The sequence below is a fragment of the Mustela nigripes genome, chromosome 5 (genome assembly GCF_022355385.1).
Source record: "Mustela nigripes isolate SB6536 chromosome 5, MUSNIG.SB6536, whole genome shotgun sequence".
NCBI lineage: Eukaryota > Metazoa > Chordata > Mammalia > Carnivora > Mustelidae > Mustela > Mustela nigripes.
The window spans coordinates 77,198,094-77,215,064 of NC_081561.1; the positions used below are offsets into that span (position 1 = coordinate 77,198,094).

The 16,971-nt window shown below is 36.8% G+C and overlaps 1 protein-coding gene across 1 annotated transcript in view; it reads right to left on the bottom strand.

The window, feature by feature from the left end:
* The window catches only part of THEMIS (thymocyte selection associated), a 183,326-nt gene that overhangs the window by 73,930 nt on the left and 92,425 nt on the right, over positions 1-16,971 (bottom strand). The window contains exon 4 of the mRNA XM_059399149.1: positions 13,120-14,168. Coding sequence (XP_059255132.1) covers positions 13,120-14,168 — 1,049 coding nt within the window. The remainder of the gene's footprint in view (positions 1-13,119; positions 14,169-16,971) is intronic.

Genomic DNA, 16,971 nt, shown 5'->3' on the forward strand with positions numbered 1-16,971 from the left:
CTACTTGTCTAAACTCACTTACTTCAACCGGACATCTAAATATCCTTTTCTGAGCTCAATCCCAATTTTTGATACATCATAATAAACTGTCCCCCAAATCCATGCTCTCTCCAAATAAGAGCATTCTTGTCTTCCAGTTTTCATATTGAAATTATCTTCCTGTGTCTAATCCATTAGACAGAAAGTCTCCTGAGTTTAGATACTGTGCTTCATTCTCCCAATGTGTCTCCAGTGCTTATCACAGCAAATGGCATGCAATTAAGGCTTTGCATCTATGGAGCTAAAATAAGTGTAAACAATTATAATAATAATCATTATCTTAACATTTTAAAATAATTACAGATATAATTTAAGAACATTTTACATGCAATATACAATTATAGTAATATCTAAAGAAATGCAAACAATAGATTTAAAATCTTTCTCCTCAATCTTTTATTGCAATTACATAGTTCTAGTTTTCTCTATGTAGCAGTAATACACTCTGAATTTTTCTTGGCTTAATAAGGATGTGTCCATTATTCTGAGCTCTTTAACACAGTGATCCATATTAGCCTTCACTTCATTAACAAGGTCATCTCTCCCTTGTTGAAAAAAAGTCTTCATAGTCTTTCTAGACCTTGTGATATCCCCTACTTGGTGTGGAATTCCAAAATTACTGGTCCCAGTCCTTGTTTGTGGTCCAGCTCCTGACATTTATTTCAGTGAACTTCAATTGTTACTAAGTTTCCTGCTGATGCCAAGAATGGCCTTAGGCCTTCCCTAAAATTCTAACATCTCTTACATAGTTTAAGGTACTCTCCAGCCTTTTGCCACTGAAGCAGTTTAAAAAAAAAAAAAAATCCTTAGCATGATAAACCAGTATTTACAAGAATAACATCAAAAGGAAGTGTCTGTCCTCCCCTGATCACTTTTCTGACCTCTAATAATTCCAACAGACCAGACACAATGTCACAGACTACCATTTCTCAAAAACTGAACTTTCTTTAGAAGATGACATCTAAGCACATTAAAGTAGTTTTTAAAGGAAAAATATGAGCCCACTTCCAGTTGCTTTTTTTAATAAATCCATACATGTGACTAATTCTGAGAGCTATTTTATAGGTATAAAATAAGGAATTTGTGAGTAAGGATGGGGACTTAAAAAGTGAGCCTGCAGAGAGAGGATACTAAGGATTAAGCTCAAAATCACTCAAGATACTTACAGTTAAGGGAGACCACAAGAGGGAGAGACAGTAAAAAATCCAGGAGGAAATTCAACCACTACAGTACAAGAAAATCAGAAGGGCGTGATGTTCCAGAAAACAAAGAATGGATTTCAAAAAGGAGGGAGTGTTCGACTATGCCATTTACTGTTTTGTATTCAAATGATATAAGGGCTTTGGACACTAACCCTTTATTTGATATATCATTTGCAAAATCTCCTGTTCAGGAGGTTGCCTTTTAATTTTGTTGATTATTTCTTTCACTGTGCAGAAGCTTTTTATATTGATGTGGGCCCAATAGTTTACTTTTGCTTCTATTTCCCTTGCCTTAAGAGACATTCTAGAAAAATGTTGCTATAGCCAATGTCAGAAGCATTACTGTCAGAAGTTTGACTGGCTCTCTTTCAGGATTTTTATGGTTCCAGGTCTCTCTTTCAGGTTTTTAATCCATATTAAGTTTATTTTTGTGTATGGTGTAAGAAAGTGGCCTAGTTTCATTCTTCTGCATGTGTTTGACAAGTTTCCCCAGCACCATTTGCTGAAGAGACTTTTTCTTATTGTCTATTCATTCCTCTTCTGTTGAAGATTAGGTCACCATATAATTGTGGGTTTATTTCTAGGGTTTCTATTGATCTATGTGTCTACTTTTGCATCAGTACCAAACTGTTTTGATTACTAAAGTTTTGTAATATAATTTGAAGTCTGGAATTGTGATAACTTCAGTTTTGCTTTTCTTTTTCAAGATTGCTCTGGTTATTTGGGGTCATTTGTGGTTCCATACAAATTTTAGAACTGTTTGTTCTATTCTGTGAAAAATGTTGTTGGTATTTTAACAAGGATAGCATTAAATGTGAAGATTGCTTTGGGTAGTATAGACATTTTAACAATATTTGTTCTTTCAACCCATGAGCATAGGATTTTTTCCCATTTCTTTGTGTTGTCCTCAAGTTCTTTCATAAGTATTTTATAGTTTTCAGGGTACAGGTCTTTTTCCTCTTTGGTTAGGTTTATTCCTAAGTATCTTACTGGTTTTGTTTTGTTTTGTTTTGTTTTGTTTTTTTACAGATGTGAATGAGATTGATTCCTTGATTTCTGCTGCTTCATTATTGGTATATGGAAATGTAACAGATTTCTGCATATTGATTTTGCATCCTGCAACTTTACTGACTTTCTTTATCAGTTCTAGTATTTTCTGGTGGAGTTTTTCAGGGTTTCTATACATAGTATCATGTTATCTGCAAGTAGTGAAAGTTTTACTTCTTCCTTACCCATTCAGTTGCCTTTTATTTCTTTTTATTGTCTAATTGTTGTGGCTAGGACTTCCAGTAGTTTGTTGAATAAAAGAGTGAGAGTGGACATACTTGTTCCTGTCCTTAGGGGAAAAGCTCTCATGTTTTCCCCATTGAGTATGATGTTAGCTATGGATTTTTCATATATGGTTTTTATTATGTTGAGGTATGTTCCCTTTGTAAGAACTTATACAACTCAGCACCCCCAAAATAATCCAATTAAAAATGGCAGAAGACATGAATATTTTTCCAAAAACGTACAGATAGCCAACAGACATATGAAAAGATGCTCAACATCACTTATCATCAAGGAAATGCAAATAAAAACTACAGTGAGTATTTCACATTTGTCAGAATGGCTACAATCAAAAATACAGAAAACAAAAAGTGTTGGCAAAGATGTTGAGAAAAAGCAACCCTTGTGGACTGTTGGTGAGAATGCAAACTGGTCTAGTCACTGTAGAAAAATTGTGGATGTTCTCCAAAAAGTTAAAAATGGAACTACCCTGTGATCCAGTAACCATACTACTGGGAATTTACCCCCAAAATACAAAAATACTAAATCAAAGGGACATAAGCATGCTGATGTTTACTTTAGTATTATTTACAATAGCCAAACTATGGAAGCAGACCAAATATCCATTGATAGACAAATGGATAAAGAGGTGTGGCATATATATATATATATTTCATATATATATGAATGAAATCTTAAAAAAGAATGAAATCTTGTCATTTGCAATGGCAAGGATGAAGCTAGAAAGTATTATGCTAAGTGAAATAAACAGTCAGAGAGAGACAAATACTGCATGATTTCACTCATATGTGGAATTTAAGAAACAAACCAAATGAGCAAAAGAATAAAAAAGAGAGAGAGAAACCAAGAAACAGACTCTTAACCATAGAAAACACACTGATGGTTATCAGAGAGGGAGTATATGGGGGAATAGGTGAAACAGGTGATAGGGATCGATGAATGCTCTCATCCTATTGAGCCCTAGATGATGTATGGAAGTTGAATCACCATATTGTACACCTGAATCTAATATTGCACTGTATGTTAACTATACTGGAATTGAAAAAAAAAATATGAGAACTAAGGACTGACCACAAAATTTGCCAACCAGAACACACTACATACCTTTCAATCTCATTCATCTCATCTGCAAAATAGGGATAATGACAGCATCCATTTCATGAAGCATGTGAAGGATTAAATAAGATAATAATACATGTTAGCACCTAACATAATGCCAGGAACAGAGGAAGAGTTCAGTAATGGGCAAATAGTTTTTTAATTACAGAACACTGGGCAGCTTGGATCATAGACCTTATGATACTTTATTGAATGCAGGATGCCTCTCAACCCTGTGAGAGCAAATTTGGCTCAATAAAAGTCTAGGGTGAATGGAAAAATACAGAAATGATTACAGCTCAGGGGAGAAGCTAGAACCAGAGACAATGAAGAGAAAAATACCTTGGGCAGAGCAGTTCCCATCCTTTGATTACACAATTCATACAACTTTGTTTTATTCTATTTTACAACTAGTAAGCATGCACTTTTTAAACTTTAGTTAAGGTTTGGGAGGGTGCCTGGGTGGCTCAGTCGGTTAAGCGTCTGTCTTTTGCTCAGGTCATGATCCCAGGGTCCTGGGATCGAGCCCCGTATCGAGCTCCCTACTCAGTGGAAAGTCTGCTTCTCCCTCTCCCACTCCCTCTGCTTGTATTCCCTCTCTTGCTGTCTCTCTCACTGTGTTAAATAAATAAGTAAAATCTTTAAACATTAGTTAAGGTTTGGAAAGCACTTGGATACAACAACGAATTTCCAATAAGGACAAATGATATATAAAATTTAGTGATCTAAGTAAGTTTAATATCACAAATTAAAATTACTTTCTTCTCTCTTACACTAGGAGAACAGATATTTCTTGCTTTTATATATTGTTTAATTCCACAATTTTACAATCAGCACTTTTCAATTTTTTGAATAAATAACAATAGACTTATGCAGTATTAGTGGTCTATGATATATATATATATATATCATATATATATTTATATACACACACATATATATACACACATATATTTAGCAAATATATATTGGCTAATTTTGTAGTCAATGGCCTAATGATCTTATAGGATTTGGCTATAATTTGGCTAATTTTGTAGTCAATGGCCTTATGATCTTATAGGATTTCCTCTAATTTTTTTCTCTCCTCACGAGATTTTTTTTATGTGATTGGTTCATGGTAAATATCTTAAACAATGGCATGTCTTACAAAATAGCTAAAAGCAACTTGCTTTATTAGAAGTGTATATTGTTAACTAAGCACTAGGTAGACATTTTCCAAGATATCATGATCATATTGAAGTTAGATTCTGGAAAAAGTATGATAAAAAAATTTTTTAGTGCTATAATAGGCTGGCTGAGGGATTGTCCTTAAATAATGCATTAGCATGAATCATATGTTTCTCTGAATTTTTAGAATTTTTATGGACCTCTAGTCTCTTAAATTCTATGTTCATTTTTACTTACTACTCTCCTCTAATATTGAGATAAATCTTTTTGTTCTTCAGTTTTCTACTTATGAAATTTTTTTAAAAATAGTGATTTTAGGAGGACTCTCTTTAAACATTCTTTCATAGTACTCTTATGCTCATTTTCTATCTTAACATTTACCCAGGAAATTTGGTTTGGGAAACAAAACATGAATGTTTTCATTTATATAGGCCTGGAAACACCACCAAAAGATTAAAAGTAATGGTTCACTTGTAAGAAACTGAGTTGTAGCAAAACGTATTTGCTCAAATATATAGCCTATGTCTTATCAATTTATTTCTAGGTAAGGTTTTTATTCTAAAATGAATTTAGAACTGATATAGAAATGGAAAACTCAGATAAATCAGTTTTCAAAAATGCAAAGCTAGCTGGAAATAACCTAACCTCCTCTAGATTTTTCTAACTACTCTTCAGATTTTTTGAAAATTTTAAAAATGAAATTGAAGGAAGTGACCTCAAACAACAGAACTTAAATATCTAGTGAGCCAACACTCAATGAATCAATGAATCCCTATAGGGATTACAGGAAGTAGGTAATTCACATGCCCTTACTTTATACATACTGTGCACTCAGCGTTTCAAATACTGATTCTTCAGTGATAACTGGTCATTTCTGAACGGGGATTTCCAGGTTATGAATGTTTGTTAAAAATGAAAACTAACCTAATCTTTGTAAAAGCCAGAAATCTAATGTGAAATGATTTACTATAAATTTCTTTCAATCATTTTGCCAATCCATTGGAAAAATAAACAAAATTTTTAAATGATTTTTTGTGGCTAAAAAATAATAACCACTAATACTAAAAATGTGATAATCACATATGCAGTGATGTATTTAGTTCTCGACTCCACAGATGGGAGAGGGAGGCAAGGAGCAATATTCACTAATGTTTTTCATCAGTCTTTCCTCACTCCCTTGCTGAGAATATTGTCAGTTGAAAACTCAAAGAGGGCCAAAAGTTCGGTTAATTCAAGAATTTCTGAGTAGGATTACACTTCAGCCTCACAGAAGGAAAACAGTATTCTTTGTACATAAACTCTCTAGAGAAAATGAGTATTTTATTATTAGTTGAATAACATTCATTTTTTGTTTGACATTTCCTGAAAATCAGGCCATGTCTCCTTAATGTCTGACTTTAACTAATTTTTTTCATTTAAAAGTCATTTAAGCCATTCTTTGGCTATCCAGCTGTATATATTAATATAGTATATATTATACCAGAGAAAAACTTTAAAAGTTCTGCTTACTCTCTCACTTCCAGAAGCACAAAAAGAACCTATAACTATTCCACACTTCCTATTGAGTACAGAGTTCTACCTGCAGGGTTTCAGCTGGAACTTGAGTTTGGCTAATTTTCAACTCAGCACTTCCTTTACTCATCCTTTCCCTTCTCTTCCCACTTTTTTTTACCTGCTCCTAATATAGTTGGCTGTTGACAGGCTCATGCCTTTAAATTAGGCTACAGATCTTGGGCAACTCAAAACCCATGGTGTCTTAATCTGTATGTGCCTTAACCTTGAGTACAGCTCAAATATCTGCTGGAAATATGACAGATTTGTCAACATTTTAAAGGAAGATCATAAGTTCCCTCTTTCTTATTTCTCAGATTTAAAATCCCAGCTTTTTATATATGTCCATGTTCCACCATTTTTTGCCTTTCAAAAAATGTCCCTATTCACAGGGAAACAGACATACAACTTCTATGTTAGATGGAGAGAATGCATTGCGTGTAGATAATCTTCAGAACTGTAGAGTTGGTTACAAACCCAAACACTCTTAATGTCTTTATACTACATCAGGTTAACACAAACAAAAGCACAGGATATAATACTATTCTCTAACAATCTAGATTTACCCTAGGAGCGTGGTTTCTTTAACACTTTTCAACCACTAACTGTCACACTGGATCAGAAGTGAGTCTTAGCACCCATTAGCAGCTGGTGAAGTGTTGTCTCTGCACCTCCCAGAAACTACTGCTTCCCCTCTGTCTTTTTCAGCTCTCTAATTCTGGTACCAGGCGTGTTTTCTGCTCAAATCACACCACCTTGTCATTACTGCCTCCCTTGCTCTTCGCCTTAATGTCTCCTGTGGGTGTTCTTGCCCGACAGAAATCTAGAAATTCCAGCAGCAAAGTAGACACTTGGGCATTAAATGGCCAAACAGAGTTAGTGAAATGCAAGATTTCTGGTCCCAGGTGCAGTCTCTGAAGGAGTGGAATATCTCATCTTTCAACCAAAGGTTTGTTTTTCTATCTGGTTATAGGCCCTTTCATCAGAAGACAGAAGTTACATTTCTCCTGTGTGGCACTCAGAAGTCATAGCCATATATATCCACGACAGGCAAAAACCCCAGTGAGTACAGGTTCTTTCAAACTATCTGAAACTACTTCTGACATAGGAACTAACCCTCAGGAAAGGAGAGTCTGCCCCACAACATTGCCATTTAGAAAATAATTTTAAGCCCAGCCATTTATTTAGCTATTTTATGACACTGTTCTCATCTGATGAAGAAACAGAATGCAAAGATCTTAAAGATGTTATGTCTACACTGTCCTAAGCCCAAAAAGAATGTTAAGGGGTCACTCAGGACATTTTCATCCCTTTGTTCAGACCCCATCCATTATTCCCCCTAATGGTTATCACATTTTCAAAACAATAAAGTCCTCCCATGGAAAACTTCCTATGTCTCAAAATGCACTGTTATCTTGGGGGGTATCTACAGCCCACACACCCTACACCTGCCCCTGCCCCAATATATCCATATTAAAATTTCCAGAGCATTACTACAGTCGATCCTTCCTTATTCTAGGCATTACCCAAGCTAGAGAGCAGTTACATTTCTACCCTGGAAAACAGTTCTTTCTATTTAACCTAGTCTCTATAACCTGTCCTCATACAGTCTTAATTTCTAAACTTCCTAGATGAACCTGTAGGGTTCATCACTGGTGGTGAATATCTGTACTCTCAGGTAGTAAATGCATCCTGGTGTTTCACAGTGCAAGAAATGATCTCAGAAAAGTAATGACCCACTGGGAAGGCATAAGTAAACTTACATAATGAAGAATCCAATATTCTTATCTACATATAGAATAAGGTATTTTAAGGAGTTAAGTGGGTTTGAATATTTAAACTATGAACAGCCCTCCGAGTTTAAAGCAATATTCTATATGCAAGTTAAAATCTTAGAGGCTTGTTTTCAATGACTGCTTCCTGGAGTATAAAAAGTGTTTTAACCGATCACTTCTAAAAGCATACATAGATAGAAGAGCTTTAATGTAGATATGAGAAGAAACATAAAAGAAATATATGAATGCATGACACTGTGATGATAAGAAATAGTTGGTTGCAAGACTTTTCAAGTAGATTATGCAGAAACTGACAGAGCTTCTGTTTATATTTCAAAAATGATCTGCTAAGCAGATTTCTATCTTCATGATAGGAAAATCTGTTGAAAATGAGGTCAGTAGGTCTGAGCACAGGTAAATTATAGTATTCTCTCCCATTTTAAAGTGATTTCATAGAAAATATAATTCTTTATCTACTACACTAGCATTGATGAAACTACTTATAAACAAAGAATTATTGACCCTTTTCAACAGACTGATAAGCCTTCAGCTGAGCTCAAGTGTCCTGATAATATCTCTGACCTAGGGTTTCTTAGCTTCTGCTTTTACCTTTTGGGGACAAGGAATCTATTCCCATATATTACACATATATTGTCTTCCCTTTGACTCTCAGCCAATGTGAGATAGAAAATAAGAATGTATTCTTCGGGAGTGCCTGAGTGGCTCAGTGGGTTAAGCCTCTGCCTTCAGCTCAGGTCATGATCTCAGGGTCCTGGGATCGATACCCGCATTGGGGTCTCTGCTTGGCGGAGAGCCAGCTTCCCCCTCTTTCTCTGCCTGCCTCTCTGCCTACTTGTGATCTCTGTCTGTCAAATAAATATATTTTTAAAAATATATTTAAAACAAAGAAAAGAAAAAAAGGAATGTATTCTTTGCCACAGAGTAGCTCCTTAAATGTATACAACAGTATCATTCAAGTTTAATCACACAGTTCCCTCAACTATTTCTCAGATGAAAATGGCTTTGGGATTATTTAACATCTTAACAAATAACTCAACATTTAACAAACTTCTATGACTCAATATTCTTTAAAGTGGGATTCAGAGGGGTGCCTGGGTGGCATAGTCGGTTGAGCATCTGACTCTTGCTTTTGGCTCAGGTCATGGTCTCAGTGTCCTGAGGTCGAGCCCCATGTCAGGCTCCATGTTCAGCATGGAGTCTTCTTGAGATTCTCTCTTTCCCTCTGCCCTTCCCACTTGTGTGTTCTCTCTCTGTCCCTCTCCGAAATACATAAATCTTAAAATTAAATTAAATTGAATTAAATTAAAAAGAAGTGAGATTCAGAAATAGACAAAATGATCCTTGTATGGTCTGACCAGTGAACTAGCAATTAGTGATTATTAAGTTGATCTGGAATCCTACACATATGAATTTAGTCAAAGATTGCATTAGCTTTATTTTAGTAACTGTGAGATACTAGGAAATGTATATACTGGTCTCTATCCTTGGTTCTTGACACAGAGTTCCTAAATCCTTTGGAATTTCCTGGATAACAGGAATATTTTTTTGTTCTAATGAGGTGACTCTGGATGGGCTTCTGGATGGAGGCTGTTCACCAGAAAAATCACCTCATAATTAGAAGCTTGGAATTGTCAGCCCTTCCACCACTGTCCACTCTGGAATTCTTCAGAGAGGGAAGAGGGACTGGAAATGGAGTTAATAATTGATCATCCCTATGTGAGGAAGCCTCCACAAGAATCCCAAAAGTGTGGAATTTGGAGAGCTTCCAGCCTAGCAAACACTTCCATATACCAGGAGGGTAGTGTATCCCAACTATACAGGACAGAAGCTCCTATGTTCAAGACCCTACCAGACTTTGCCCTGCATATCTCTTCCTCTGACTATTTATCTCTATTCTTTATCACATCCCTTAATAAACTAGTAAACCCAATTCCTGAGTTCGCTGAGCCTTGTTAGGGAGCTCACTGAACCTGAGGAGGTGTTTGTGGGACCTCCAATTTGTAGCCTTCTCAGATAGAAGTTGTAGGTAACCCAAGGACCTACTACTTGCAATTAGCATCTGAAGTGGGGGTCAGACTTGAGGGACTGAGCCCTTAACATGTGGCATCGGACACTATCTCCAGGTAAGTAGTTTCAAATTGAGTTAAGTTGTAGGACACCCACTTGGTGTCAGCAACCTGTTTGGTGTCAGAAAACTCACATATCTGGTGTCAGAAGTATTGTGATTGTGGCATTTGTGTGAATAAAGAAGAAACTGAGGAGGGGGTCTGAGGGTTTCTCCAAGTCAGTAACCTGGGTGTAACTTATTGTTTTGTGAGTTTCTCTCCTAATAAAACACTTGGATCATTTTCATCCGACATTCTGTGAAATGACATTTTTAAAACTTGTAGCCCATATTTTTTTCTATGAATGCTTTCTTCGTAAGTTTAGGATTTTTGACTCCTTCCTTTCTGCCTATAATGGATATCTTGGGTTCTTCACATACTACACACACCAGTCCACATTCCCTTCCCCACCAGTCTTGACTGTAAGTTGGGATAGCCAAGGAATCGACTGAACCAGGAAATAGGCAAGTTCTCCAAAGTCCCCCTCTTTTTAAAATGAAAACAAACAAAGAAATGATATTCTTCTCAGTGGTGAGACTATATAATGCTGGAACCATCATCATAATGTGCCTTGTATGAGTAAAACTAGTCTGTGAAAGTAACTCTGTGATGAAAAGCAAAATCCACTTTGGCCACATTCAAAATTCTCTTTCCAACTGTCCTTAGGACACTTAGCTGTACCCTTAGGTTCTCCATGGATATATGAGCTAATAAATTCATTAGCCACTTTGCAAAAAAAAAAAAAAACACACCATGTTCTAACTTAAATATAGATTTTTCTATGCAAAGTTTTTACTTATTCCTCATGCTTAACTTCTGTCTTATATTAGCTTTCTATTGCTGCTGTAACATAAACTTGGTGCCTTAAACAATACAAATTGATTATCTTACAGTTCTGTAAGTCAGAAATCCTACATAAATCTCACTGGCTAATGAAGGTGTTGACAGAGCTGATGAGGGAACAAAAGACTGGCTGAATCTTGGTCATCAGCTCCAGACCTCACTCCACCATACCTCACCTATATTCCAAAACCACATCAGAGCTGTGCTCCTTTCTGGAGGCTTTAGGGGAGAATGTTTTCTTAAAATTTCTAGCATCTAGAAACTATCTGCATCCCCTGACTCAATTCTCCCTTCCTTCATCTTCAAAGGCACAACACTATCTCCCTGTGACCATTCTCCTGAGTCATATCTCTCTCTGACCCTGACTTCAACTGGGAAAGGTTCTTTTAAGAATCTGTGACTAAGTGGACCTATCTGGTTAATCCAGAATAATCTCCTCATCTCAAAGTCCTTAATTTTGAGCACATGTACCAAGTCTATTTTGCCATCAAATGTAACATAGTCACCAGTTCTGGAGGATTAGGCATGAACATCTTGGGAAGGTATTGCAGCGGGAAGGTGTGGGGACGGTGAGGCGGGGAATTATTCTACCTACCACTAAAAATGAGACTAGCATTCCATCTCTCACATCATTCCGTTCAGCAATAAAAATATATTAAACAGTAGAAGTCAGACACACTCCACATTAATAGCAACCTGTTAATCAACATTATTTGGGAACAATTTTTTTATTTAAAATGACTCCTTCAAGGGAGGTGAACCATGGGAGACTATGGACTCTGAAAAATAATCTGAGGGTTTTGAAGAGGCTGGGAGTGGGAGGTTGGGGGAAGCAGGTGGTGGGTATTAGAGAGGGCACAGATTGCATGGAGCACTGAGTGTGGTGCAAAAGCAATGAATACTGTTATGCTGAAAAGAAATTAAAAAAATAAAATAAAAATAAAAATAAATGACTCCTTCAAGATTGTTTTTTCTGGAAAGGAAATTTCTGCTCCTTTTATCTTTCTTCTGAAGATGAGCTTGAAGATTCTTTCCAGATTTATCCAGCATACCCTCAGAATGCACTCTTTGAAATGTAGAATTAAAAGTATTTTCATACCCACATACTTGAAGCCTGAGGCTGCTATCATTCCTGAGTATAGAGAGTAAACACAGCATCTCTCTTTGTTTTACTAATTGCTTTGTTTCCCCAAGCTGCTCCAACATCTGCCAGGCCAGAATGCACTCCTTCCACACACCACAGCACCACTGCCGGCCAGATAAACGACCTAACACTCCATGGTGTACTGGCAAGTGCTTTCCAGGCACACAGCAGGCAGTTTTCAAGAAGCAAAGACTTTAAGTAGAACTGAAGCTGAAACCCCTCCCTTCCCAAATCTTTCCAATGGTTATGGAGTTGTTGATTCTGTTATGATCTCACACTGTCTGCAATTTTATTGATTTTGTTTTTCAATAGAACTGTTAAAGATTACAATCCTCAGATAGGCAGAATGTGGGCAGATGCTCATATTCTCACACACAGTTCTGCCAAGATATTTTTACATCTTTTTGCACATAAAACAAAATGAAGACATGTGTTATAGATGCATGCTACTGATAACCCCCCCGAAGAAGGGAGTTTATTGTATGCTCATTTCCTGGATGAAGTATTAAAACAACTCTACCTAGAAAAAAGAACAGCACTTCCAAAATAAAAGAGATTTGCTTCTGAGGAAACTTATCAAACATTCCTAATTACCAAGACCCATTGAGACGGCAGTTTGGGTCATCATATCCAAATGTCATCCCTGCTATTTCTAATTCAATACAAACTTCTTGTCACATCTACTGGTTAAGCATCAAAATACAAAATGCTGCAACAGCTTATGCTCTGTTGATGTTCATTCATCTACTGTGCATCAGAAAGGCTCATTTCAAATATGGCATGAAAGAAAGAAAAGTAAGCAAAAAACAAACTCGGAGGAGACTTGAAATAAACTGCCTCAAGAAAAATGCTAAAAAGGAAAAACTACAAAATCATAGCCTTACCTTGGGAGACTTAAGCAGACCCACAGCCCTGTTTTCTGCTAAGGTGAACGGGGTTAGCTTTGTTTCCTCCACTGAGGGATGTTTGGGAGGGCGAGGTGGGGGGTGGGAAAAAGAGCCTTCATATCTTCGCATCATGTAATACTGTTCTTCGGTGATCTCTTCAACCAGACTCCTGACTAGAACTGATCCTGTGTCTCCAGAAAAACTATTAACTAGCTGGACAGTCATATTTAAGCGGCTGACAGGAATTTCCCAGCACTCCTTGGGGCTGGCAAAGTCACTTATGAGTAGACAAGAGTCTGTGATAGCTTCCTCCAGCCTCAGTCCTGGTGTAGCAGCCAAAATGTCTTCTTCAATGGAAAGATCTCTCACAGATACCTTCACGTTGAAGGGCAAGTGGAACTGTGCACAGAGCTCAGAAATCTGGTACTGTTTCTTATCGTGAATCACCTCTACGAAACCTCCTTCCATGTACAAAGGGAGCAGTGTTGCCTCATAAGATTTTTTGAGGATTTTTTCACAGGCCAGAACATTCACCACTTTTTTGATTCCCTCACAAAGGACTTCAGTCGTCTGTGAGTGATGCACTAGAAACTGGTCCCCGACAGATACGGATGATAGCTCATGATGAGGGGGATAAAAGGCCTTGGTGGCCACCACGTGGAGAGGCTCCTTTTCACTCTTTGCTATCTCAAGGTCATAGGCAGTTGGGAACTCCCGAGGTCGCCGCTTGAATTTGCCTTTATAACTAGTGGGGATCAAGAAGTGCCTTTTAGGAAAATTGCTTCGAATTTCTGAAGCTAAGATTCTCGATGCCTGGTACTTTTTGTGGATCACAATGGTTTTCCCAGGCTGTAAAGTGCTTCTGGGCAGCTCGTTTCCCTGAGGTGCCTCTATGACTTCAGCCACTATGGGGAACTCTTTACTGGTCATTTCAAAGAGATCTTGTGTAGATAACAGCTGAAGAAACCAGTTGGCATCATAACTGTCAGTAATGTCTTTGACTTCAACATCTAAACTGGGGAGGATGCGAACTATATCCTTTCGGACTGAAAGAAAAAAAAAAAAGATTATGACATTTTGTCCATCAAAGTGTTGCTCTGAGATGGTATTAGAATCCTTACTGGCATCATAGATAAATTCCACTGGAAAAAAAAATCAGAGACTCATGATGTAACACTTCTTATGTGTGACTTTCATTTTTTCAGATTTTAAAATGAAGTAGATCGTATGTAAAATCAATTCCCATAAGCTCACTGCTCAGCTTACAAAAGAGATATTAACTTGTTCCTTCCTTAGAGCCCTATGAAGCTTATCAAAATTTCATCTGCCTCACTATAACCTAAGGATAACTATTTTCCTGATTCTAGAGTTAATCATTCTCCTGTTTTTAAAATAGTTTTGTCTCACATAACATAGATAAATATAGGTGCATATTTATAAGTATATATCTGTGTGTATATATATCTTTTTCAGAAGGTTTATAACATCATTCAAAGTCATGCTCTTGAGCTCCAGCCATAATATATGAAATTATCTTAAAAGAAATTTTCACTACTTTGAATAAGACCCTTCCTGCATAAGGCCCAAGACAAACATTCTTCATGCAAAATTCTGTTCCCTTGCAGAACAACACTGCAAGATCATGGGATACAAGGTACTTAAGACTAACATATGGAAGTCAACAACAAGATGCATGCTTTTCCAATGTGGAAGTTATTCTTTCTCTGCTGATGCTCCATTAACCTGGATAGAAAAGGAGAGTCACAGAGAAGCACGGAGAAGCCATTCAGGAGCCTTAGGTAAGCTGGTGGGTACTTACCAATGTATTCTTTGCCTAATGTGGCACTGAGGACTCTAATAAACCTCAAATTCTTTCTAAGCACCCACTATCCTAGGAAGTCTTTGTTGGAGACGAGAGAGACACTTAAAATATTGCCCTAAAATTATTTATCTGCTCTCCATGCACTCTCTCACCTAGATTGTTAGAATGGTCTTGAATTAGAAATAAAATTACTATTAACAGAGTTGTATAATGGTTTATATTGTCCTGACAGTTTCCTACCATGTAATGTTTTATAGCGTTTTCACAATCCACTGTTGTTTCCCAATATCTCCAGCCACATTTCTATCAATACACTTTCTTCCTTGCATGCTTTTGAAAACAAATAATTTGGAAGATTTTGAAAACAGAATTTCCTCTTTAAAAGCATTACCTATGTTATTATGTTTTATATTTTAACTTTATGCAGCATCTGGAAACTATAACTTTATAAGTAGTGTTATATTATTTGCACATGCTGTGTAACAGAGTTCCTGAAGGCATAACATGAAAAAGCATTATTTTATATTCTTGAATAGAGAACAGAAAAAAAGGGGAAAAAAATCAATGGTTGTCTAAAGGATGAAAATCTATAAAAATGCTTCATTAAAAAAAATAAAAAGACTCAAAGAACACTTCTTACCTTCATCAATTCATTGTAAAAAGTTTAGCATACCCAAACTTTTAAAAAAATATTTTATTCATTTATTTGACACAGAGAGAGAGAGAGGGAGGGAGAGAGAAAGAGAGCACAAGTAGGGGGAGCAGCAGAGGGAGAAGCAGGCTTCCCTATGCAGGATTTGATCCCAGGACGCTGGGATTATGACCAAAGGCAGACACTTAACCAACTAAGCAACCCAGGTCCTCCATATACTCAAAGTTTTAAGATTATTGCCACAGGGGGCACCTGGGTGGCTCAGTGGGTTAAGCTTCTGCCTTCAGCTCAGGTCATGATCTCAGGATCCTGGGATCGAGTCCCGCATCGGGCTCCCTGCTCGGCAGGGAGCCTGCTTCCCCTCTCCCTCTGCTGCTCCCCCAACTTGTGCTCTCTCTCCTTCTCTCACTCTCTGTCAAATAAATAAATTCTTAAAAAAAAAAAAAAAAGATTATTGCCACAGGCTTCCCTGAATCTGAAGGTAATTTTTAAAACTCTAAGATCTCAGCAAGTTGGATAGAAATTAATGAGGTCTAAAAATTGTAGCACTAGCATTAGGTAAGCATCATAGTCTCATGCCATTTCTCAAGTTGAGGGAATAGTGAAACATTGGTAGAACAGATGTCATTAAGGACTTTCTGCAGGCTCTGAACTGATCCATCAGAACATAGGGACCCTAATGTAACCTAGGTCCAAACTATATTTGGGCACTACAGGTATCGTGGGTATAAGAATCTATGGTTATTTTGTTGACCAACATATCCCAGCGTCTCAAATAGCGCCTGGTATATAGTAGGTACTCAATAAATGAATTGAATAAATGAAAAACTATTGTCAGAACAATATCCTTGACTGAGCATTAAAGGATGTGATCTGTTAAATAAGTAGAGTTCCACATAAAATTTCCTTGGGAAAAAAATTTTGTACCACTGATACTCCTGCTATATGTCATAGAAGGTATTATATATATATCAGTTAAAACATGCCCCTGCAGGTTGTAGTTTATCTTATTCAATGGCTTTTTCTGTGCAATAAGTATTTTTACTTTTACTATTTAATTTCTGTAGAACAATAATCTAGTATTTTAAGGTATAAAAATAATAACAATGAATGTGCCTTAGTAGAAGATTCAATAAGGAACAATAGTACATGCATTGAAAAATCAACAACTCGTCTTTGATCCATCAGAGAATTGAGATTACAGGGCAAACCATCGCTCCCAAAATGAGATAAATAGGTTAATACACACTTACTGCTTATTGGCAGCAGAAGCCTCCACTGGATTCAACAACTAGTAAGAACACTTTAAGAGTAATTGACTACTTGCTGGAGACAAAGCCTAGACAAGTTTAAGAGATAAAACTTCTGGGGTCCA